Source organism: Ailuropoda melanoleuca, chromosome 2, assembly GCF_002007445.2.
Source record: "Ailuropoda melanoleuca isolate Jingjing chromosome 2, ASM200744v2, whole genome shotgun sequence".
Classification (NCBI taxonomy): domain Eukaryota; kingdom Metazoa; phylum Chordata; class Mammalia; order Carnivora; family Ursidae; genus Ailuropoda; species Ailuropoda melanoleuca.
The window spans coordinates 15,415,863-15,442,360 of NC_048219.1; the positions used below are offsets into that span (position 1 = coordinate 15,415,863).

Below are 26,498 nucleotides of genomic sequence, written 5' to 3' on the forward strand. Positions count from 1 at the left end.
CTCGGCAGCTTCCTGCCTGGCCTTCCTTCCCTGATGAGCAGCCTTTGTTCTTGAAGAGGGAGCTGAGTCACCTGCTCTCAGCAGGAAGCACCCTGGTCTCCACCAGGAGGTGGAGGTTCAGACCCCACGTCCAAGGAAGGGATTCTAAGACTCGGGAACCAAGAATGGACTTCTGGGCATTCATGAACCCTTAAAATGGTATGCACAAGTATCTGTGCACATGTATTTTCCTGCGGAGAAAGTCCACAATTTTTATCTTTGTATTTCCAAAGGAATCTAGGATCCCGGAAAGATTAAGGACTACTGCTGCTTATGTAAGCCGAGAAGGAACCATCTGCTCCTGCCCGAGCTTGTCAGGGCGCTAAGTGGGAACCCTGTTCTTGCTATGGCAGAGCCCCTGAAGTCCAGATTTCACGGAGTCACCCCTGGGAGAACCACTTCTGCCAGTCTGCCTGCACCTCCGCTGATAACTCCGTGCCCCTTGGGCCTGGTGGAGTTGGCTGGAGGGCTTTCTCCCTGTCTAGGTTCACTGAGCTTCCATACCTCTGGTTCTGCTCCCACTCACTGTTTCACCTCCCCCTAATCCTCAAGGTTTGTAAACCCAGCTGGGACACAGAAGGCACTAAAGAAATATTTGGATGAACGTAACAAAAAAGAAAAGAATCCTTGGCTGTGACAGGGAAGAGCCCCAGGGTTCCTCCAAGGCCGCTGTGGTGCACAGTTCGCTGGGCGGTGGTTACCTGGGCAAGGGGGACGGCAGGACTCCTCAGAACCTGGTCCCACCTCCTCTCCACGCGGTAGAATACAGGTTCTTGCACTGACCCTGGAATCCAGGTACTCACTCCTAAAGAGGAGGTACCCACACACTCACTTCTGAGGGGTGTGACAGTTGGAAATACCATGTACATCCCTTGGGAGCCCCAATGCCGCTACTGCGCCAACAGGAAGGCTGGACAGACATGCCCTCCCCACGTTTCCCACTCCCAAGGCTTTGTTCCACTCTCTTCCGAAATGGCAGGGTCTCCTTGCACTTTGGGCCAGTTTTTGGTATTCAGTGCTTCTAGCTGCTCAATTAGATTTAGTTATCCGTTCACTGCGCTTCAGAAGCTCAGTCCCTGGAAAGGTTGTCAAACTGGGGTTTGAAGCAACAGGAGGAGTCAAAGCACAAATGAACGGCTAAGGAGCTGCCCGAAGGGATGGTTAAACCGGAATGGAAAACACCTACCCAGAGTGACGTGCCACTAGGGCAGGGGTGGTTAGAGCTTACTGCTGTGGAGATGACCAGGGCAACACAGGAACGAGAGGGAAACCGCCAGTTCCGGAGCCGGGATTTTTACAAGCGGATAGATGACAGACAAATTGAAAGTCTGAGTGCTGAGGGCCAAAGGAGGCCTCTGGAGAAATCCTGTTTCGGAGCAGGCTCTGGCTTTCAGACAATCGTGCCTGTGGGCAGATCACGGCCTCCTTGGCTCCCCTAGGTCTTTCCATTGGGATACCAGATCCAGATCTCAGGGCAGCTGCTCAACACCATCCAAATATTGGCTACCAGGGGTTGGAGTACGCGAGCATATTAGCCACTTCTGAGTCAAGTAGGGATCTTGCAGAAGAAACAGACAGACAGGATCACCAAAGACTTGTTCTGAACAAGCAAGCAGGTGAAGTCACAGCTGGTCATAGAGCCACTGTACGCCAGGCTGCTGAGGCATGAGGCCCATTCCAGAACAGCTCAAGTCCTTCCTTTATGCAAATAAAGAAGGCAAATCTTGGTGCCACAGTCTTGTCCTTAGCAGAGGCCCTGGCTCACCCTCCCCATCCTTGTCGAATACGCGCATTATTGGCAGGACTTATATCCTGGGGTGATGAGCCTTTGGGGGCACTGAAGCAAATGGGCCTGGGGGAAGAGGTTAGGTCAGATCTACCCAAGAGGATAAATGTAACATAATCAGTACTCCTCAAACCTTGGCTGCTGCTTCAATTGACGAGAAAGGGGTAGGGAAGTATTAAGAACTAAAGGACTGAGTTAGTCCGTAATACTGGGTTTTAGAATAAAACACATTCTGAGAAGGGCTGGGTTTATTTCCTGACACAATCTTTTAATATAAAACAAAGATAAAACACATCTCAACCCTGCAATCTGCCAGCATGCCTTGTTTTTTTTTTTTTTTAACAAGATGCACACTAGACCTTACGACTAAGTAGCAGAGTCTTTAGGAGTATTTAGTTGGGAGAAATAGAAAAAGCAGATTTCAGGTAAGCCTGGGCAAGCCCAGAAGCTGAGATACGTCCCTGAACACTAGAGCAGTCCTTGTCTTTTCAGATCCTCATAGGTCTTCTTATTCACAACATTCCCACTGGAGTCTTCATATTCTTCCTGAAAGGAAAGGGGAATGTTATCAGCTATGCCTCCTGGGAGAAATGTTTGGAACCAGCCTCTGGGTTCCTGAGCTTACCCTGGCTTGATTTCATGGCATTCATCTAAGACAACCTTTCTCAACTGGGGTTCTGCAAGAGAATCAAACCTGACTGATCTAAGGCATCCACTGTATGTCAGGAACCAACACATCCCAGGCATCGAGAATGGTACGATTTATGACCTATCTTTAGGACACCTGAGAAAATAGTCTGTTCCAATCACTCTCTGTGTCTAAAATGATGAACACTAGTTGAGAAAGGGTGACCTAAGATAACAGTTCTCAAATTCCCAAGACCCTAGGTTTCTGTCCTTTCTACCCAAGGCTGCTGAGGGGTTGAAAGGAGAGGCCAAGAAGGCTGAGCTTCCTCATTTCCAGTAAAATTCTCCTGTATTTTATTTTATATACTGGAATTCTACATTACAGTTTGTAAAGGGCTTTGTTGCTTTAAAAAAAAAGTGGGGGGGATAGTTACCACACCTCACATACATGTCATTCCTCATCTCTGAAATCCGCTCTTTGGGATGAGCATCTCTAGACCAACAAGGATGGCTCCCACCCCAGGAGACAGGCTCATCTCTCACCGGATGCTTCCTCTAAGAAGACCTAACCTGTGATATGGACTCACAACTCCTTAGCCTATGAGTCCTCACGCAGGGCAACACACTGGCTACTCCTGCTTGCCGCTTCAGCATGTCAAGAGCAGAATACAACCTGTCTTAAGACACACATTTCAAGTCTGACACATGTAATATCACGAATAAACTAGGCTTCCATGTCATGAGCCAATTCAGATATTGGCACATAATACCGGCCACTACAGTGAACCAGGGGACTGCCTTTCCTCTCCCTTCTACAGGGTGAGGGAGCAGTCACTTGATACTCCCGTGATGCTATGCGAGCACCCACCTCGGTGTCAGGCTGCCATCGTTCTGATGCCTTCTGCAGTTTCAGCTTGGCCCACACTGCAGGAAGAGAAATGAGCAGCAGTCAAGACTGGCCCGAGTATCCATCAGGCAGACAAGTGTTACAACATTCCTGTCCCCATTAAGATCCCCCTGGATGACCCTGTGCTTGAGACTTTTGCCTGCCCCATACTAGAATTTCAGTTCTGGACCACCTACGGACAGAAACCCCCTCCATGGCAAAACTTACCATAATCTTTGCTTTGCTGTAAAGAAAAGTTGGACCAAATATAACCAGAGACCTCCTGGAACAGAGAACTGATATACCCTCAAAGAAAGAAGTTAATGTGGTACAACCCAATGGAATTATGGGAGAAAGTGACCTTATGGTCTTAACATTCACTACAGAAGAGAAAGGGAATACTAGGCATGGTCAAGTATGTTTATTTAAAGCCTGATGTGCAGATTTCAAAAGCTTCAGAGGAGGAAAAAAAAAAAAGTGAAATATCACGGCCAAAGAACCTGAAAGATAAGATGTCTGGCTCAGCGAACACTGGAGATATTAAAACAAGAACTCTGATAGTTCAGTAAAAGCATCCCTACAAAGATGAAAGGGAGCAGACGCTTCCAGAAATGACCACAGCTTCACGCATACACAAAGCAGGACAGGCACTGAACCAGGAAAGAGAGACCTAACTCTGTAAGACTGGTGTCAGAAGGTACACTCTCAGAACAGAGACCCACATAGAACAGCTAGAACAGGTCCACTGAGGGAGAGAGGTAAAGTATTACCAGTATTAGGAATATTGATTTCTAAATGCTTCCAGAGTTCCCATCAAGTACAGCAACTCTAAACCTGACAAGATTATATTGTGCTGAGCAGTGGGTATTATATGTAAGAGATGAATCACTAAATTCTACTCCTGAACCTCCTTTAATGCTATGTGTTAACGAACTAAAATTTAAATAAAAACTTGAAATATTAAAAAAAAATACTTGACAAGAACAGAATACCATAGAAAGCAAGCTAAATCCTATGATGGGGGATGAAACAGGGAGATGATATATGAAAAGTGCTTAGCTCTGTGCCTGGCGTACACATGCTCGCCCCAGCAGCCTTTCCCTCCTTGCTCACTGCTTCGAAAGAGCTAAGGCTTCAGGCCCAGACAATGTGCATATCACAAGCGAACAGAAGATTTATCATGTGCTACAAGGAACCACACAGAGTCTTGGCACGTCTATGTCCAGGCCACTTAGGAATCCAATCCAGGCTGGTACTAAAATACTGGAGATTGAAAATGCTGCTGTGATTGCTTTTTCTTTTTTTGCGGCTGTCATGATTTTTGTTTTAAGGGAAAAAAAATGAATGTAGAAAATTCTGGAGCAATAAGGGGGATACTGTTTTTCAGAGGGATCTGGAAACAATTAGAAAAGAATGGGATCACCTCTGGGTGCCAGTGTGGATTCACTAAGGGTAAGTGAAGCGAACAAATTGAATTTCCTGTTTTTGATGAGCTAGCTGACCCAGTAAAAAGCCAGAGACATAGGATATCATGATTTTAGCAAAGTCATTGCTCTCACTGGCAATGTCCACAGGGTTCATTACAACGTTTAAATTTCTTATGCTATTATTGTAGACAACATGGTAGTAACTGACCTTGATGCTATTAGTTTATCAGTTAGATAAATTTAAACCTAGTGAATACTAGTCAATGGTGACCATCCACCTAACTCATGGGGACCTCTGGTGGCAATTTCACAGGGCTCTTTCTTAGCTGTTTTTTCTTCAACTTAAAAAAAAAACAAAAATAGGGGAGCTTGGGTGGCTCAGTCGGTTAAGCGACTGAGGTTTTGGCCCAGGTCATGATCTCAGGGTCTTGAGATCAAGCCCCGCATCGGGCTCCATGTGCGGAGCCTGCTTAAGATTCTCGCTCTTCCTCTCGCTCTACCCCCACCCCCACCAATGTGTGTGCATGTATACGTGCTTGTGCTCATGTATGCGTGCATGCACGCTCTCTCTCTCAAATAATAATGATAAAAATAAAAGTTAGATTAAAAACAGCTATAGTTTAAATGACAGTGCTGAATCCCTCCCTCCTGTCTAAAAACTCCAAAAGAAAAACTTCAACAGAATGATCTAAAACAAAAACCAACAAGTAAATCCAGTATAAAAGCTTTCCAACAGGAAACGAAGAAAAATTTCATAAACTCTACGCCATAACAGAATTAACCTCCATTCAGTAATTAATTGCTTACCACTAGTGAGACACCTGAGATAAAGCCTGTCACAATCCAGTGGGAGCCAGTATGTGTACAATCACTGATCCACTATGGAAGTCTGAAAGGAAGCTGGAGAGTTAATCTAGGATACTCAAAAGGAGGAACAATGCCTGGGGAAATGAGAGGGGAGAGGTGATGATGAATTTATAGTAAATCTATAGATCGATCTATTGAGGGTGGGGGAAGAAAGTGAAAGGACAAAATGATATTGAGATAAAGGTAAAAGTATAAACGTTACACAGAGAAACAAAATATTAAAGAAAAGTCATGATGGATGGAAATGATAAAACAAATCCAAGAGGTGGCTGTAATCAAATGTGTATGAGAGAAATTGATTAACTGAGACGTCTGAATCAAAGAGAGATTCTGGGGGCTACTGGGTGGCTTAGTTGGTTAAGCATCCAGATCTTGATCTCGGCTCAGCTCATGATCTTACGGTCGGGAGACTGAGCCCTGAATTGGGCTCTGCACTGGGCGCAGCATCTGCTCAGGATTCTTCCTCTCCTTCTGCCCGNCTTGCACTGTCTCTAAAAAAAAAAAAAAAAGCGATAGATCTGAAAATAATTTGGATAATGGAAGAATGGAAGAATCATGAACCTGCCAACAATGTTCTGGAAAAAAATAAGTTTTTCTAAAAATCTAGGTACGGCCAAGGAGAGAATGCATGGCATTTCTTCCTGGAATCAACTTAATGATCAACTGTTCTCATTTTTTTAAAATTTATTTATTTATTTAAGTAATCTCTACACCCAACGTGGGGCTGAAACTCACAATCCTGAGATCCCATGCTCTTTTGACAGAGAGCCAGCCAGGTGCCCTGATGATCAACTCTAAAAAAATCTACTTGGTGAAGCTAATTGAAAGGCAGTATAGCATTGTGGAAAGAGAAAAGATGCTGCTGTAGGACAGACATGGGTTTGATCCCTGGCTTTTTTCCATTTACAAGCTATGGGACCTTGAAAAAGTTACCTAACTTTCCTCTTCTGAAAATGTGGGTGACCTACGACCTCACTGCTTGTTCTCAAAGTTCAATGAGCGTAAAATACCTCCCATTTCACCAGCACAAAAGAGGCACTTGATAAATGGTAGCTAGCAATATGAAAACTAAACCCTGAGTGAAAAGGTGAAGGTGACTGGATCCCTCCCCCAGGACCTGCAGAGGCGCCCCCAAAGGGAGTTGATGAGGGTGGGGGTGGTTTATGCCTCCTCACAGAGTATACTCTGCACGTCATCAGCCATGGTTGTAAGCACTGTACCTACATTATCTCATTTCCAAACAGCTCTGTTAAGCAAATGTATTATTATCACCCACTCTTGATAGATAAGGAAACTGAGGCATTGAGAGAGGTTAGTAACCTGCCCCGTTGTCCCATAAGCTAGCAAGTGGTGGAGCCACGATTTGAACACTGACATGTTGCCTCTCCTGTACTCTTAACCACCGCAAGAAGCTACACTGGGAATGTGGTTCTGAACTAACCTTACCCTTGAAGTGGAACATACCAAAACGTAAAGAACTTGACAGAATCAATCAACCAAGTCCTAGGGTAAAAGATAATGACTAGAGATGACATAAATCTGAAAGCAGAAAAGCCACTTTTTATAAACAAGGTGATAAGAATATTGATAAACAGGATAAGATCAAAGACACAAAATAAAATCTGCTGACTGGATCATTATGAGAGTAAGAAATAAGTATAAAATTTTCAGCGCTTCAGGCCATCAAGATCTGATCAACTCCTATAAATAATATGACCAAATAATATACAATAGCTAATAAAAATTTGTAATAGAAATAAACTATCAGTTAAAACCTGAAGTTAGAAATATTAGGAAAACATCTATCTAAAAGGAATAGATACAAGTCTCCTATTTAATCCATGTAAATGAGCAATCTAACAAAAAATAAGATAAACTTTCCAGCAAAGGAGTTAAATACGAATAGATCAATTAATACAATGAAGTGTAAAAGGCTTAACATGCCTATGCAGCGGTGAGTATTGATGACGTATTGATGACGGGGTAGAAAATGGCCACATCTGCTGCCAAACTTTTGATAATGGGAAATGGTCTAAGACCATCACAAGAGAACAAGCAAGCTATCAGATAAAGGGAACTTCAAAAAGAAAATGGGAGTAATCAGTAAGGTTATAATACAATATTGAGTTTATGTGGCTCAAACACCACAAAATAAATACAAAACTGGTAGAAATGCAAGAGACAAATTTAATTGTAACTGAGAATGTCAACATATCCCCATCAGGATGTGAAACAAATATAAGAACGAAATTAAGGGCCTGAATACGGCAAGAAGATTAAATAGCCCATGGGTGGAGAGAAGCACTCCCTTCTCAGATGTATAGAACTCTTTAATGAATCAGACTATATACCTGGATACAAAGATACAGTATACTGTAAAGGTAGAAATTCTTTGTTACTGCATGGGCCAAGAAAAATAGGAATAAATAAAACAGAGTTAAAAGGTGGTTAATCGGGGCGCCTGGGTGGCACGGCGGTTAAGCGTCTGCCTTCAGCTCAGGGCGTGATCCCAGCGTTGTGGGATCGAGCCCCACATCAGGCTCCTGTGCTGTGAGCCTGCTTCTTCCTCTCCCACTTCCCCTGCTTGTGTTCCCTCTCTCGCTGGCTGTCTCTTTCTCTGTCAAATAAATAAATAAATCTTTAAAAAAAAAAAAAGGTGGTTAATCAACTATATATAATTAAAAATACCCTTTTAAATAATTTCTTAAAAATAAGAAATAACATCTTTAATAAAGCTCTAAATATAATATATCAATAATGGATATACTTAATGGATTTCTAAAAGAATAACATCTAGTTCTAAGTGCCTGTATTACAAAGAATAAAGAAACAAAACGAAGAAAGTTCTCATCTAAAGACTTAAGAAAGGAATAAAAAAACCCCTAAGAGTACAGAAGTATTGGCAGGAAAAAGAAAACAGAAGAGAAATGAAGCACTTGGTTTCCACTTTGTCATAATAAATCAAGAAATTGTATGGGTTAACTGGAGAATCTTTTTAGGCTGCTTCCTTTGTATGAAGAAGTAATCTCGATTTAAATATAAACAGTTTCAAATGACAGAAGAGAATGTAGCGTGTAATCCCATCCATTCTACGTCTAAATACGGATTTGATCCCTAAACCTGACAAGTGATTCGAAGGAAAACAAGAAGCACATCTTTTATTTATGAACATAAATATAAAACTTCTGAATAGAATTCCAATAGGATAAATAACTGCATTAAAAGAGTATCTACCAGTATGAAAGTATCTAGGAATGCTGTTTAATCCAATGCCCAATAAAAGAAAAAGTGGTAAAAATGCAATCTTGTCTCTTGTGGAATGTGATTAATAAAACCATGAGCCAATCTTAAAATCAGTGTAGATGTACAAGCATCATTTCCTTTGAAAACAGCAGCCAGGTAAGGATGACCTATCACCTACTTCTATTTAATTTAACGTAAGACTTGGGGGAAATGCTTGGGATACTATCCACAAAACAAACACGAAACAAAATTAATAAAAGTATCACTTTTGTTTTAGCAGTTGGCATGACTGTAAGCTTAAAATGATGTCAACATCAATCTCAAGGTATCAGAAGTAATAAATTAACTAAGGCCAACTGCAGGACATAAAAAAAAACACAAAAAATGAACTGTGACCTACTTACTAGTGGTACACACACCTGGAAAATACATTTTAAAATGAGACTGCATTCAAAATACAGTGTTATGATTCTAGACATTTCATTACTATTTTAATTTCCTCCAAAACAGTGAAGGGCAAAAATAAAAGTAAATTAGAAGTGAACTGGATGACCTGATAATGACACACAGTATAATTCTGACTGGAGCTACTATATGATCCTGACTTGTAAATGAGTAAGGAAAGACAAAGTGGAAAGTCCCCAAAGCTGACTGCACGTAAAAAACTCAATAAAAAAAGTCCCCCAAATCCACAGGTTAAATCAGGATCAGGGAGGTTTTTTTTTTTTTTTTTTTTTTTTTTTTGTNTTTTTTTTTTTTTTGGTACTACTGCAGTATAATTGTATAACTGACATACAACATGCTGTTAGCTTCAGGTGTACAACATACGGATTCGACAATTCTGCGTCACTCATGCGCACCACGGGTAAGCGCAGTCACCACTGTTCAAGGAGCTTTAGGTGGTCATTTCTTTCTTTTTTTTTAAATTTTTTTTTAAAGATTTTTTTTTATTTATTTATTCGACAGAGATAGAGACAGCCAGTGAGAGAGGGAACACAAGCAGGGGGAGTGGGAGAGGAAGAAGCAGGCTCATAGCGGAGGAGCCTGATGTGGGGCTCGATCCCATAACGCCGGGATCACGCCCTGAGCTGAAGGCAGACGCTTAACCGCTGTGCCACCCAGGCGCCCCTTGGGTGGTCATTTCTAATTTGCCTCTGTAATGGATGTGAACCACCCCAGAGAAGGGGCCAAAGGAGTCAGCTGGCCAACCAGCTGAGCAATGTGATCTGCACCTGGGGGCGGGGGGGAGACTGCCCGAAATTTCACAAAGTGGAGTGGTAGGACTCCTTTCTTCTCAGTCTAGCCAGCTGAGAACGAAAACACGACAAAGAGACAAACTAGAAAGAAACAGAAAGCTTTAGAGGATAATGGCTAATGGCAGGAAAAGTTACCATTGCCAGGGCAACAGGGAGCATGACTGAGGTCCCCGAGTGCTTTAACAACACATTTCCCGACATGCACTCTGCTCTGCTCTTTCTGCAAAAGCTATTTTGCCACCCTGTTTCTGTGCATCTGCCCTGTCACCTCAGAAGTAAGCTTACTGAGACCATTTCTATTTTTCCCTTAATATCTGCAGTTCCTAACCATTAAATCAGTTCAGAAAAACATATACCCATTCACTCAAAATCTTGCATACAGAGGAGCTCAAAAGCCCCAGTGAAAAGGCCTGTCTTGCAGTCAGCGAGGGGCTCTTGTCAAGAGGCAAACAATCAGTATGCTGACCAACCCATGCCCCTCAAAAATGTAGTTACTGTGTGACTGTAGAAGCTTTTCCGTCTCCACAGCCTGCTGGCCCTAGACCTGGGTACACCAGGGCGCTGCGGGCAGTGAGCTGTACGAGCGGCCACTTGATCTAGCGCCTAGGGAACAGTAAACAAAGCATACTTACAGGAGACAGCATCTTCAATCTGGGTCACATTAGCAAAGTGGGCAGTGTTCGGGATGCCTAAACACCTCATGCCATGGGCATGACGCCACTCCTGGGAGGAGAGAGAAACAGAAGGACCATGTGAAATGGGAATAACTGCATACGGAGCACAAACTCCATTCAATTCATAAACCCTAACCTGACCCTTTGAAAAACACTCCGCCTAATGGTAGCATTCCTTTTGTGGCTCACGTTTGTGAACAGCTGGCCACGACTGATAAGAGGTGATTATTTCAAAGCAGCACTGCATTGTTTTCCTTACTGGGCTGGTTTCTCAAACCAAGATCCAGATCCAATAATAGTCCAGACAAGACCTGTGTCAAGACCACAGAAAAACACCACAACTCTAATTAACCAGTGACCTCCCACACAGCTCCCACCACCAGCATGAGTAAGCATCACTGATGGCAGGTCACTTCTGTAAGTAAGGGGGAAGACTGCTCACCAGGTATAAGCAAGGACGTGAAAGACAGCAGGGAGAGACAACGACAGTTTGGACTAGGGGATGGCAAATGGCATGGGCTCTATCCTGGCCGCAAATTCCAATGCATTGGAGGTAGTACTGAGAAAAATTCAGAGATGACTCAGGGGCTCAACAGAAAAGACCCAGGATCAGTTAGTGATATGGATGTCTGAGGGAGGAAGGGAGGAGTTCATATACATTCTCTACACTTAGTCTAGCAAATCTTTTCCATTTGTAAAACTTCCTTCCAAGTACTAAGAATCAAAGGGGGAAACTCAACAAGGGTGAATCCACTTCCTGGATTACTACCCAGATAATGCCTTGTCTCAAGAATGACTTAATAAATGTTACCCTTAGTTCCTATTTTTCAAAGAGGAAAAGGCCCATTTAAGACACAAAAGAGGAGGCAGTCAGTCCCTTCTTTGGTCCTGTGTACTAGCAGTGGGTAGAGAAGTGAGCAAGGATTCAGAGGATAGTCTAAGATGCTGGCAGAAAGATAAAATGAGAGAAATGAAAGACCAAGCAAGAGCAAAAGGAAATGAAGTTCAAATAGCAGAGTGGCAGAATGCCTCCAGAAGCCATCTTAGACATTATTCTAGGCTAGCACGGTGCCAAAGGTCAAATGCCATATGCTTGACTTTAGATCCACTCCTTCTTGCTTCTTAAGCTCTGGACGCTAGTGCTCCTCTCTGAAAGCTGCGTGTTTCACGCTTCAATTTCCAGGAAAAATGGCTCTGAATTCCTTACAGCAAAGTGCCGCTGGAATGCCTTGGGACCTCGGTAGGTGTAATTTCCACAAATCTCACAGTTATAGTTGATGTTTAGACCATGAAGCTTATACAGCCAGTAGGGAATAGGCTAAAAGAAATCAGATAAGAAACAGCGTTAGACTCGTGTCTGCATCTGCTTCCTGAACAGGCGATGGGAAGGAAGGTGGTAATGCTGGCACATACTTTGCCATCCCAGCCGAGGGGCAGGTTCTTGGGGTTGTAAATGATCTCATTCTCTTCATCTTCACTTTCACTCTCACTGATCTGCTCTTCCTCTTCTTCTTCTCGCTCCTCCCCGGTCCTTGCCTGCTTACGTTGTACATTTTCATGAGTGAGATGTCGCTGTTCCTGTCAGTTCCAGAGATGAAAAGGGAAGTCAGAGGAAAGTAGTGCAGAACAAGGGCAATTTTCTTTTTCTTTCTTTCTTTTTTTTTTTTTTGAGAGAGAGGGGGGTGGGGCAAGACAAGCAGGGAGGAGGGTCAGAGAGAGAGGGAGAAGCAGACTCTCTGCCGAGCAGGAAGCCCAATGTGGGGCTCGATCCCAGGACCCTGAGAGGATGACCTGAGCCGAAGGCAGACGCTTAACCAACTGAGCCACCCAGGCGCCCCCAAGAAGGGCAATTTTCTACAACCCTTGCTGACCCCTCACTTCCAAGGATATGGTTTTCTTACTTGTACAACAAAGGGCAAATCTTGCCTTCATATCAAAACTCCTTATCAATAGGCTCTCCCTGATCCTGAAGGAAAAAGTCAAAGGTTTTAGGTCACTTGCCTAAGATACTCATCTGAGGCCACGGACTATTGCAGAACAACAGAGAACAAAGTCTTTTCTGTCTCTAAAAATACTTCCTAACCCAGTCCTTTATTCTTCTTCCTCACCAAGATTACAGCCTTCTAACTTGCCGAGTCTCTCCTCATTCCAGGCCAACTTCCATTTTTTCCCCGAATTTATGTACTTTTAAATAACCCCCATCTAATGGTATACTCTGTTTAAAAATTTTTTTATTCTTTTTTTTTTTTTAAAGATTTTATTTATTTATTTGACAGAGACAGCCAGTGAGAGATGGAACACAGGCAGGGGGAGTGGAAGAGGAAGAAGCAGGCTCCTACCGGAGAAGCCTGATGTGGGGCTCGATCCCAGAACGCCGGGATCATGCCCTGAGCCGAAGGCAGACGCTTAAAGACTGAGCCACCCAGGAGCCCCTGAGCCACCCAGGCGCCCCTGTCTTTCTTCTTTTTAAAGAACAAAGTCCAAATCTCCAACATAACTCTCCAAATTATTCTCTCACCACTCCCTCATGAACACCCTCCACACACAGTGGTTTACTTCTCATTATTTCCTAGTATCCACTTTCTCTCCGTGATGTTTCACCTTCACCCTTCTTGTTTCTTCTTCCTAGAACATTCTTTCTCCCTCTTTCTACTTAGAAGACTCAGTCTCAATATGTCACAGCATGCATTAGACTATGCTGTGGTAATTTATTTTTCCCAACTACAAAGTGGCCTTTTCAAGGTCAAGAGGCATTTCATATTCACTATCGTATCCAAGGATTGAGCACAATGTCTGCAAACCAACAGGTATCAATAAATGGTGAGATAATAGTAAAAGTCTTATCAGTGCATAATAGGAGCAACTTCTGAAAACCATTCTGGCCAAATTCTAGAGAGTGGTGCCACCCCCTGGCAGGGAGGGCAAAGTGCTCTCAAAGAAGGGAGAAAGTAGCGGGTACATCTTAGGTCATGGGTACAAATTAGCCTCCCAATCATCTTCAGAGGACTAGCAACCCAGACTGCTGTCCATACTAGCACAGCCAAGTTCACTGTGGAAATTAATTAGTGCCCCCAGTGTCCAACATTCTAGTCAGCCCTTTCCTGAAAGCAGTTGGGAACCAAAAGGTGACTGGTTTTATAGCTATTATATGCATGGTCCTCACACAAAGGCAGAACAAAAACATCCATGCAACTGACAGAGACATGTAAACAAGCTATCTGAGCCAGAACCATCACTCAAAATGCCATCTGAGCATCTATAAAGGGAAAGGCTATGAGAGCAGATGAACACTGTACAAAGTAGACACTCTCTGAAAGGCTGATCTTCTGCAGGACTCCCAGAGACACTGGCCATCTTCTTTGGATAAGTGCTGCCGTTTCTTCTACCTTCTCGTCCCTGAAAGAGTGATTTCCCTTGTATTCCTCCCCCTTTCCTTCTGAGATAAGCATCCTGTCTGGTGAGGCCTTTTGCCACTCCCAACCCACCCTTCAGCTCTTTCTTGAAAGAATATTCAAGCAGCAGCTTGTAGCCAGCTTTGTATCACTAACATTCTAGCCCTAGCAAATTCGTTATCTTCTGATTGCTTACGTAATGTCTTTTCATAATAAGTTATACCTGAAAAGCTGCTGTGAGTAGACTTTCTCCTAATGCCTTTTGAGTATATGCTTCCATCTTCTAGGTATATTTGGGAACTTCTAGGTATATTCTGGAACGCAAAGAAACTACACCATTCTGGATACCACATTGAGAGGGGAGTCTATTCTCTCCGCTTGGCCTTGTGGAAATTGGGCAACCTTGGGAACAACACCTAACAGGCACCTATGAACGGAACGGGACCTCACTGAAGGGTCAAGTGCCTGAGAGAACCCTATTCTCTGCTGAACCAGTTTAACACCTACCTTTCCTCTTTCGCTCCTAAAAAAAATCCCACGAGTTCGCATTTCTCTGATTCCCACACCCTGTAGTATTTACTGTTCTAAGCAGATTCCATTACTTACCCCAAGAATCTCTACATATTCATAGATCTGGGCTTCTAGGAAGGCAATGTCTTTGTTCCTCTCAGTGTCTCTGGAAACAAGAAAACAAGCTGTATCACTCAAGGATTCTTTTACCCAATGCCTTATCCCCTGTGTCTGGGAACATTTATTCCAAGGGTGCATTAAAAACTACAAGCATGTGACAAATGTCCTGCTGTGAAAGCAAATGCCCTGTCCAGCTCAGGACTTGCTGACATAAGTATTAAGGTTATTTCTTGGAATGCGTGCTTCCTTTTTGACCTCACTCTAGAAGACATAAAAACACATCAAGATACTTAAATATCCATCGTTACAATCTACAAAGGAAATGTGGTAAAGGAGACAAGCTCTGGGACAGGCAGACTTAGGCCCAAATCCTGACCTGCTACTTAGTAACTATGAATAGTGGGCACATTCCATAACTTTTCTGAGTCCTCATCTGCAAAAAATCAGGGTAACAACTACTTCTCAGAATTATAAAGCACATATAAAAAAAAAAATACCCTGTACAAACATGTGGCTCAAGAAGAGATTCAACTACAGGGATGAAAGTTACAGCACAGGGAACATAGCCAATGGCACTAACAGTGTTCTATGGTGACAGACCGTAGGTCTGCTCGTGATGTGCACAGCATAACGTAGAGACTTGTCAAATCACTACACTGTACATCTCAAACTAATGTAACACTGTGTGTCAACTATACTTCAATTAAAAGAAGATTGAATTGTCACTAGTAAAAATAAACTTAGAAAAATATTTTTGGAACCTATTTAGCCTCCATAGCCTCCCAAGATACCAAAAAGCACCTAGAGCCATTTCAACATTAGACTTAACCTGCTCTCAATCACCGGAGTACAGACTGCCCTTGCTGTATAACAATGACAGCACTCTCTACCAGATGCAGAGAAAAAGTGCGAACACTGGATCTCTCTGAATCAATAATGGTGGTAAAACAGGTTGCTGTGGTAAAAATTCTGCATGGGAATAAAATCTTAAAACTGTCCACAGAAGTGCCACCCCAGCCACTCACCGCTTGGTGCCTTTAGACTTGGGATTTTTGGCAAACAGGGAGGTGTCAAGTGACTCCAGGGACTTTCCTTTGGTGCTGAAGAGCCTCTGGGCTCGCTCTTCTAGGGTCCTAAGGAGATAGGAGGGGTAAAGGGATTCACAGTTACTCTACCATATAGGTCTGCGTATTTGTGCAGTGTGGGATAATGGAAAGAATGGAATCAGAGTCAGTTATTGTGCAAACATACAGTAAAATGGGACAGTTCTGATAGAAAAAGCAGTCTCTTACCCACCACACTTCAATCCTAAAGCTAAGAGTGCAGATTTCAATCTGTCCAGACCCAGGGAGGCCAACTCCTATAAAAAAAGAGCCAAGTTACAATTTCATATAAATAGATTTTGAGAAACAACAAATGCTTAAGCTTAGGTCTTTGCAGGCAGGTATGTGGATGTTCTTGAAGCTATGAAAAAACCATATATTCCACAGCCAATACCTAGCACTAAGCTCAACCTCTCTAAAGGACTGACTCTGTGGTCAAGTTCATATGTAACCAGACTGGTAGTGATTACCTCCACTATAGTTCAATATAGTTAGAATTATTTTACAGTTTCCAAAGTAGTTGGGTAAGTTTTTTTTCTTTTAGCTTTATCTTTGCCTGTTCTTTGTAGATGTCTGGTTCTAGGAACTGGTGTCTTATCGTAATACATCCATGGCATTAGAAACAGGAGATTGAGTGGTTTCTCTGAGGAATGAACAGGCGAGACCAGTACAGTTGCTAAAGAAAACATACCTCCCAGGAGGAGAATGCAGAAAGGTCAAGATGGGCTCCAGCATGAGTCAGGGCACTGCTTGTCTCTTTCTGGCAAGAAGAACAGTAAGATCCAGGTTTAGAACGAAGACGAGGGGGCCATCTACCACCTATGTTACCAAGTGGCAGATGGGCTCTTTCTTATACGCATGCGTGACTATGAACCAAATTCCCGTAAGAGCAGAGCCAAAGACAAGATGGTTCATTCTCCCCCCGAGAGTTCAGGAAAACTCAAGTTTATCACCAGGAGTAAAAATACATACTGGAGATTCTAGCACATAATCTTTTCAGTTTTGGGTCAGTAGGAACCACACAATAGTAGTGACACAGTTGGCGAAAATGCTGGGCTCAGCCAATGGCAAGGAGGCCCCGACAAATCTCATTCCAAAGTATGCATGGGAAGAAAACCAGACAGATGTGGCAGAGCTGGACACCTCACAGTCACAACCGATCCCGAGCGACCTGCACGTCCTCTCCCCAACCCCGCCGAAGCTCACCGGCCATCCAGGAAAGGTACCATTCTCCCACTTCTTCTCAAATTCATTCTGAATCTTCCCAAAAAGTTCATTCTGATCTTGGAGGGGCTTCACTCGATCTGTGTAATCTTGAAGGTACTCAAGCAGCATCTCCAGGTATCTACAGAGGAACAATACAGAGAAAGCGGAGGTTGTATTTTATATATATGGTTATGCCCTGTAAAATATAATTTCAGTGATACCAGTTTTTAAAAGTAATAATACTAATTTTTAGAATGAGCTTGCAATTGAATTTTTTCCTGTCATCTTGATTCTGACCTTTCTGATCTCATTTCATCCTCATGACCTAATTTCAAATACTAAAATCTTAACTCTAATAAAGATTTTATGTAAAAAGAAAATGAGAAAAATAGAGAAAGTCAGTAGTACAGATCACTAACCACAGGCATAAAAACACAAAACTTTCCATCTATACATCAGAGCCAGGCACCTTACTTCAGTCACAATAAGAAATGCTAATCTTTTTCTTGTTAAACTCCGAAGACACAGATCCCTGAGACTTCCTTCTACAATGAGACCAATTTAAGAACACCACAGGCGTTAAGATCACAGATGTGCCAGAAGATGCACGTTCTTCCAGAGCCAGAGTATTACAAAGGTTTAAAACTACGGCATTCAAAATCCCTATCCTCCAATAAACCTGGAAGTCACTTGTGTCCTTCTTTCAGGCAATAAAATTTGTTAACTCTGCCATGAAATCTTTACATTAAATAACCTTCTAATCAAATCCAGGAGAGGCCTGGAAGCTAGCAATGCCTACCTCTTATATTCAGCATTCTTCCTTTCTTTAGGAATGTCAAATAACTGGTCAAAGATGGAGAGATATGTGATATAATCCAGCTTCTGAAAAGAGAAATGACAAGTGAGCCAGTTAGGGGTTTGCACCAAGTTTCACTATAGTCTCCAATAAATGAGATCAAAACTGAGTGTTGTCTAATAAACTAACAAGGCCCGGCTGGTCTTAGTTTTTTTCCCCGCCCATCATTTAATTCCTACACTACCTGGGGTGTTAATTCCACTGCACTGAGTAGACTATTAGACATATAACTAACTCTGCAAAATAAAGATCAAATCAATAAACAGTAAACGAAAGAAACATTTGTCAAACACTAACTGCAGGCAAGGTAGGAGGCTCTGACACCCACTACATCCTAAGCTAAGGTCCTGAAGGTGCCATTTGTTCACTCATGCCATCACTTACTGAGCATCTCTGGACCAAGTACACGGATACAGATGAGAACAAGACAGGAACAGGACCGGCCCTCTTGGAGCTTAAAGTACAGTCACTGAACTTTTGGGACATTTCCTCACAACTCCATGAGGAACTTAATCATACACTTCCTTGTGATCTTTCTGAGACTGTCACATTCAATCTCAACTCTTGTGATAAAAGACACTAAGTAGCCTTTGCTGGCAGAGATTATGTTTTTATATTTTTCACATACTTAGTACTACAGGTGCCTAACACAGGGGCTCGATATGTATTTTTGAGTTTTTTAAAACACTATTTATGTTTATAAAAGCAAAATATGCTTATATTAATAAGCAATAAAATTCGTTAATAAAATAGTATGCTTGTGGCACCTGGCTGGCTCAGTCCCTAGAGCATGTGACTCTTGATCACAGGGTCGTGAGTTTAAGGCCCATGCTGGGTGTGCAGTTTACTTAAAAAAATAAAAATAAATAGGGGCACCTAGGTGGCTCGGTCGGTTGAGTGTCCGACTCTGGTTTCAGCTCAGGTCATGATCTCAAATTTGTGAGATCAAGCCCCGAGTCAGACTCTGTGCTCAGCTCAGCTCTGTCCCTACCCTGTGTGTGCATGCACACACGCATGTGCTCGCTAAATATTTTTTAAAAATTTAAAATAAAATATTTAGGCTCTTGCATTCACTATAAAAACCTTTCATTTTACATACTGTTTCATTCCAAGAAAGCCCATTACTTCCTTTATATTTACGTATGGTCACAAAACACAAGGAAGGTAGTCTAATTGTTCTCTATCCAGAAGCTCCAGCCTGCCATCCTGACCCACCCCTAGAATCAGAACCATTGTCATTTTGTGTGCCCTCTCCCACCTCGCCACCACTGGCCCTACCTCTGAGGCCTTCAGGTTAATGTATTTGAGGTAACAGTCATGAAGGTCGAGGTAACGACCATATCCCTCTTCATCTGTGAATTCGACCAAGTCTGAAAGAATCAAAGATACCAGTGATTCAGACATTAAAGACCACTTTCTTGCATGTAGCTTTTCAAATGGATTACTAGTTTTCTGTTTCATGACACAGTTCTTCACCCAAGTGTCCTTCCTATGCTCACGAAGTGAACAGACCTGTTTTCCAGACCACTGAATTTGAGCAAGGGTAGTACAAAATGAATATTTTGTCCAAGGCCAATTTAGGATGTCAATCCAGTCCAGAACCAGCAAAGGGAGAACGTGGCTATAAATTTCTCTGGGGCTCTGTTTTCCAGGGCTCTGAGGCAAAATCTGAGCTCTGTCATTAACCTTTACTTTTGTTAGTGCTTAAGATGCTGAACCCTACTTACTTTGTGCCTCTTCACTTGGATTCTCTCGAGCCTTCAGAAGCTCCTCAAATTCCACTGACATCGGCACACAGATCTGAGAGAAAAAAGAAAAATTCAGGTGAATTTTTAACAAAAAAGTTGCAATGTTGCAGAAATGGGCTGTATTCTAAGTTAGACTTCTGATATTTGAGACTTGGTTTTTCATTAGGAGCCTATTATTACTCTGCAATTACCTTGCTTTTTTCTTTTCCTTTTTTTGTACTGTTTGACTAAAAACTCCTCTAGGAACACACGCTCCCAAAAGCTCAAAAACACAAAATGAAAACCAAAGTTCCCCTTTCTGCTGCAAATAGGTAAGCACTGTTAAGAGACCTTTTTATAACACCTGTTTCCAAATTTTGCTCAACATTAGGATCTCCTGGGAGTGTTTTACAAAATCAAATCTTTAAAAAATAAAAATCCCCAGAGGATTCAAACACATTTTCACAAAACTTGCAGACCACTATTCTGGATATTTAAATATATGCATATGTACAAGCACATACAGGCATATGCAAGATGTTTATTTTTTCACATAATTGGACTTTTCTTTCTCATTTATTTTATCTTGGGCAGCCTTCCAATCATTTTTTAAAATGTATTTCTCATCACCTTTCTATCAAGGCTGGAATAAGGTTAATACATCAGAATGGTACTCATGTCTTCTCTCTTGGCTAGCAAAGACTTCACATTTGATGCTGCGAAGGGGGGAAAACTTCTGCCTGTGTGAGAATGCACCCTCTTCTCCTTTCCCTTACCTTCAACGTCTTATTTCTGGTATTTCCAGTCTCTTCCTCTCTCTACCTGCACCCTTAACACACACATCTTCCTTAGCTTCCTTATGATCCTCCTACCTCTCCTTTTCTCGGCCAGGCTTTTAAATACCTGTCCCCCTATCGATACTTCTGCTTCCCTATGACCCACTTTTGGCCCTGTGACCACATTTCTGTTCCCACTGCTTCAATGACGGAGCAATCCTGGCAGTTACCAGTCAACAGCTGATGCCAGTGGCCTCCTCTCTGAAACAGTTTTGCTCAGCTTCAGTAAGACATTACCTAGAGCTGTCATTAGACCTCTGTGATGAAAGTATTCCCATCCATTTCACTCAAGTTACCTTACTGTCGTCAGTATACCCTCACACCACATGGAGAAGCTCTGAGTCTACCTTCGCATTGTCTCTTTCCCAGAACTCCATGATTCACAGCTTCAACAACCAAGTCTATGAGATAATTCTCAGATCTAAAATCACAAGTTGTTTTTTTTTTTTTTTTTAAATCTCTTGCCTGACCCCAGTCACCTAACTTCTCTCACAGGACACTTTTACCTATGTAACATCACCTGAAAAGCTACATATATAAAAATTCATTCCCACTGCAAGTGGGTTACCTATTTTCCCCAAGGGAACAAACAACTTTCCAGTTACAAAGTCATGAAAGCTCAGAATAATCTATGACCCATCCCTCTCCACACACGCTGCAGCCATGGCCTTGCTCCCTTTCCCCCTAGAACTCCTCTCCCCCCTTGAACTCTGGTCAGCTGTTCAAGATGTTCAATGGCTTCTAGATAATTGGGATATAATCCCTGCTCCTTATACTATTATAATACAGTGGGGTACACATTCTTGGTCATAAAATACAATCAGATCATAAAGATTCATTGGAAGGGAGGAGTGGACTAGGAAAGATATTTTATGAGAGAGTTAGCCTCTGGGCTAAACCCTGATGGTGCGATGATCACTGCAAGTGAGTAAAGCCTCTCTGTGAGTTGGATCCCCTAGGTAGCAGATTTCAAGACAGAGTTAGGAGTGCAAGGACTTTATTGGGGGTAATGCTGTGAAAGATAAAAACCAGGAGAGAGCATGATTGGGGAGGGAGAGCCTACACTGTGATTCAGACAAAGCCTTTACCTTCCCAACGGGGAGCTGTGGAGCAAAGACTACTCATTACAAGAGTCTTGCACTGAATGGAAACAGCCAGGCCACAGTATGCTCATTTGTGCTCAGTCACTGGCTGGGGCTACCCAGGAAGAGTATGGCCTTGACCTAAAGATGAGGGGGAAACTGAAAGCATTGGAGTTGTAGGATGTCAGCTAAATATGCTCCCGGCAGGTAAACGGCAGGTTCTTTTGAAGGGACATCTGAATGGTGTATCTCCATTCTCCTTATGTCTTTCCTTTAATATGCTCTTCAGGAAGGTTTGGAAAAAATACTTTGAGTACTGTACCTCATTTGGGTGTTTCCGATGGAATTCCTTTATTTGCTTGAGTCTATTATAAAACTCAGCAAATTCATTGGGTCCTGAAATTGCATTGAGTTCCTCTTTTCGTAACCTGCAATTTCAGGAAAAATCCAAAGAACATAGTGCACAAAATCAGTCCTTTAATTATGGCTCCTCAGAGGCACTAACTCCTGGACTAGAAGTGACTATCACTTACCCATCCTTATCATCGTACAAATCCCGCAGGTTCCCACTGACTTCCATATACCTCTGAAAGGCAAACACGAAACCCATCAGAACAAAGCAATCTGTACAACTATAGGGCTAAGCAACCAACAGGGTACACTAGTCAAAGCCCAGGGAAACCCTGAGAGATGTGGTGTTAAAAGTTCCTGTAGCTTCTGGGGTCCCCCAGATGGTTCAATTGGTTAAACGACTAACTCTTGATTTCGGCACAAGTCATGATCTCAGGGTTGTAAGATCGAGCCCCGTGTTGGGCTCTGCACTGGGCATGGAGCCTGCCTGGGATTCTCTCTGCCCCTACTCTCCTCAAAAAGAAAAAAAAAAAAAAAGGTCTCTGTGCTTCTGGTAACTTTAATAGACGGTACTGGTTAGTTTTTAAAACAGGTCAAGGTGAAGACTACCTAAGCGACACCTTCTGAAAGGTGGAGTGTTCCTATATTTACTACCGATACTTAATTGTCTCCAGAAGAGTTAGACAGCCACGCAAGAGTCACCCTCTCCTAAACAGCAGTTCTCACTCCCACCTAAGACCCTCAAAGTTAAAGAGTAGCCCAAGATGATTTTCACTACTTGAAAAAGCTTAACTGAGTGCACAAGCTAAATAAAATCTCACAGCTAACTCTGAATTCAAACTCAAGATAGTACAGGGACCTAATCCCTTTTTCAAAACTTTTGCGACCAGATTTGCTTCAGAATTCGAAATTTTTAAGTTGGGAAAGGTATTATATATCATGTAACATCCCTACTGGGATCTGGAACACATATTAATAATTCTGCAGTGAAAATTATGCATTATTTACAAAGTGGGATAAAGACCATAAAAAGCTTATCTGTTAAGGTCAGGGTTTTCCTGCCAAATGAGATCAAATCAGATTTTGTCACCAAGTAATTACAACACCCCCCCAACCCACAAAGAAACTCTTTGTTTTCACAGTATTTTGAATTTGGGAATTTAAATAAGGAACTAGGGGCTAATAATACTAATTATCTCCTGCAAATCAGAAACTCTCATTAGGTCTTTCAATCCTTTCTAAACAGATTTCAAATACACGGAAGAATAGAGAGCATTTTTGTATAATGAACCTTCATTTACCTATCAGTCAGCAGTATTTTGATTCATCTCCTAAAAGTAAGAAACTGAACTATTACTAAGCAAAGGTAGTTTTGTAGATAAAAATACTTCAAAACGGTATTCTGGGAGGTAAACACTAATACCCAGCATTCTGGGGAGGGGAGGGCGAGGGGATGGTACCGTTTGCGTCTGAGCCACTGACTCCTCATAACTATTCTTTGCACATCATGAGCAAAGAATGGTATGAATAAGAGGTCCCATTCGCAGAAGTGAGGAAGGGCAGTTCAGCACCCTCGGGTTTGGCAGCCGTGAGGACATCTCCAGGCGGACGATCCAAGACTGGTCAATCTGGCTACCTTTGGCCAGGGCTCATGTTGAGACCCCGCACCCCGCCTCCCCTCTCTTTTCCGGCTCATCCCGACCCAAAGAGAAGCGGACAACGGGGCACTCACATCTTGCATGGCCCGTGTGCGGTGGTCAGAATTGATCTGGTCCCGGAGCTGGAGAAAAGCAAACGGTGACATAGGCGCCGTTAGCCGAAGTTCTGAAGGTGGAAAGGCCGCCCGAGGGCGGAGCTTACCCGCCCAGGTCTCCGGGGCAGCAGCCGAGGCCTCGGCGGGCGCTGGGCCTCGAAGGGGCGGTTACCAAGGCCGGAGCTGAGAGGGAGCCACGGAGCGAGCCGGGGGTGGGGCGCGGGAGGGTCTCGGGGCCAAAGAAAGCTCTCCGAGGTTAAACTCCGGGATGGGGCCCAGTCTCGACGTAGCCTTTGCCCAGGCCCCACTCACCGTGGACTTCTTAGTGAGCATCTCTTTGGCCATGACGTCCATGAGCCGTTCCTTTTCCTCATGATATCGCCGCTGCTGCTCCAGAATTGTCTCCATTTTTCCTCCGCCGCTGCACCTCGATTCAGACCACCGACACCGCCGGAAACGACTCCTGCCGCTTTGCGCGCCCGCGCCCCACGCTGAGCGTCCGGCTGCACCAAAGTTCCGCGGGTGCCGGAAGTGCCTCGGGGACGCGAAGAAAAGGGAGCATCAAAAGGCGAGCACAGTCTGCGCCATCGAGGTGGCAGCGGTGCCCTCTGCTGGCCGGAGGTGTAGTGGAGGGATGCAGAGCGATTTCCAGGTGCCTCTAGGGGGCGGAGAGGAATTCAGGAATCTGAGGTTAAGGGGCCAGCTTCCTGGGGTTTTACGAGGCCGGCGGGGCAGGCAGGGACATTAAAGACTGAGGAGTAGTTGAAGAACCTGTATGGGAGCGGGGTGACTGGACCTTGAGTCCTTAGCTTTCAGTGTGACTTCTGTCAACGTTTTTCCCTTCTCTAGACCTCTAGACCTCGTGTTCTTGTCAGTAATCCTTTTTTTTTTTTTAAAGAAATTCACATAAGGAGGGGCGCCCGGGTGGCTCCGTCGGTTAAGCCTCTGTCTTTTTTTTTTTTTTTTTAAGATTTTAATTTATTTGACAGAGAGAAAGACAACCAGCGAGAGAGGGAACACAAGCAGGGGGAGTGGGAGAGGAAGAAGCAGGCTCCCAGCAGAGGAGCCTGATGCGGGACTCGATCCCAGGGATCCAGGATCACGCCCTGAGCCGAAGGCAGACGCCCAACGACTAAGCCACCCAGGCGCCCCTAAGCCTCTGTCTTTGGCTCAGGTTATGATCCCAAGAGCCCCGCATCAGGTTCTCTGCTCAGCAGAGAGTCGGCTTTTCCCTCTGCCCTCCCCCATGCCTGCCAGCGGGCGCATTCTCTCTCTCTCTCTGAAATAAATAAAAACCTTAAAAAAAAAAAAAAAAACTTCACATGTGGAGAAAACCCAATTGTCTGTAAGCAAGGGGACTGGTTAAATAAAAAATGGTACATCCAAGCAGCGAAATGCTATACAGCCATAAAAAAAGAATGAAGCACGTTTCTAGGTACAGAAATTAAAACATATGTCTATATATTCAGAGGGTCATAGCAGTGTTATTTATAATCAACAAAACTGGTCTCAGCCCAACATCCATTAACTGATGAATGGTTAAACAAAATATAGTATATCCATACAGTGGTATATTACTTAACAATAAAGGAATGCTACAATATGGACAAACCATGAAAACATCATGCTAAGTAAAAGAAACCGTACACAAAAAATGACATAGGGTATACTGAGATGAAATGTCCAGAAAGGGAAATCGACGGAGACAGAAAGTAGATGAGTGGTTGTCTGTGGCTGGAAATGAGATTGGAAATGACAGCAAATTTGGTGGTGATAGAAATGTTCTAAGATTGGATTGTGGTGATAGTTGTTCCACAACTCTATTAAGTTTGCTCAAAGTAATTGGATTGTACACTCGAAGTGGGTTGAATTTTATGGTATGTAACTTATCCCTCAATAAAGCTGTTAAAAAAATCTATATGAGCTCAGTGGAAAGATGGCCACACAAAGTGAAAAAGATTTAGATGTGTAATAATGTGTATAGAAATAGACGCACAAAGAGATTATTTCTGTGAGGATATCCAAGTAACAGTAAACAGTGGTTGTTCATGAGAAGATATCCCGGAAGATCTGGTACAGGAGGGAAACTTTTGTGTATAACCAGCATGAAAGGTTTTTTCTTAACATAGACATATATTACTTTTGCATTTTAAAAAATAAACTTAAAACTCAAAATGAAAATACAAATATGCGCATGCATGCTTAACAAAAAGAACCAGGAGGCTATGAATATGTCAAGGAATTATTAGCGATTTACCTATTCTCTTTACTTTTTGTAACTCTCCAATTTTTCTACAATAAGAATGTGTTGCTTTTTGTTTTTTGAAGTTTGAAAAATAACACAGGGGTAATGACTCTTGTCTTGCCTGCTCATGGGGTGTTGTGAGGGTTATATTTGTACCTAAAAATTTAAGCAAGATCTCAACATTAGAGAGAGCACCCCTGGCAAAACTCACCAGAGCCCCCCCCCATTAGAAAAGAGGTGGGAAATCTCCATCCAAGATTGGAGAGACTCTGCGTGTGTGTGTGTGTGTGTGTGTGTGTGTGTGTGTGTGTGTGTGTGTTTGGTAGGGTTTGGGATCTACCTTATTTCATCCAATATAAGATGCCATCAAATGTTAACTCCATTATTTTATGTTCCAGTAAGAAAGAAAGAAAAAATTGTTAAACTATGTCACATCTTCTATTATACAATGCATCTGGGTTTCCAAGATGTTAAATCTGAAAAATGTTTCTCTTGAAATCAATGACGGTAAC

At 42.9% G+C, this 26,498-nt stretch overlaps 1 protein-coding gene across 1 annotated transcript; it reads right to left on the reverse strand.

Moving 5' to 3' along the window:
- Positions 1-2,072: 2,072 nt before the first annotated feature.
- SF3A3 (splicing factor 3a subunit 3) lies at positions 2,073-24,262 on the reverse strand. The gene is made up of 17 exons (XM_002923893.4): positions 24,054-24,262; positions 23,721-23,768; positions 22,171-22,223; positions 21,960-22,065; positions 19,720-19,792; positions 19,271-19,362; positions 17,936-18,018; positions 17,137-17,275; positions 16,622-16,690; positions 16,120-16,187; positions 15,853-15,960; positions 14,804-14,873; positions 12,219-12,383; positions 12,013-12,123; positions 10,764-10,854; positions 3,321-3,376; positions 2,073-2,371 (listed from the first exon to the last, which is right to left on the reverse strand). The coding sequence occupies exons 1-17, from the start codon at positions 24,147-24,149 to the stop codon at positions 2,294-2,296; spliced, it is 1,506 nt and encodes a 501-aa protein (XP_002923939.1). The 5' UTR covers positions 24,150-24,262; the 3' UTR covers positions 2,073-2,293.
- Positions 24,263-26,498: the final 2,236 nt, after the last annotated feature.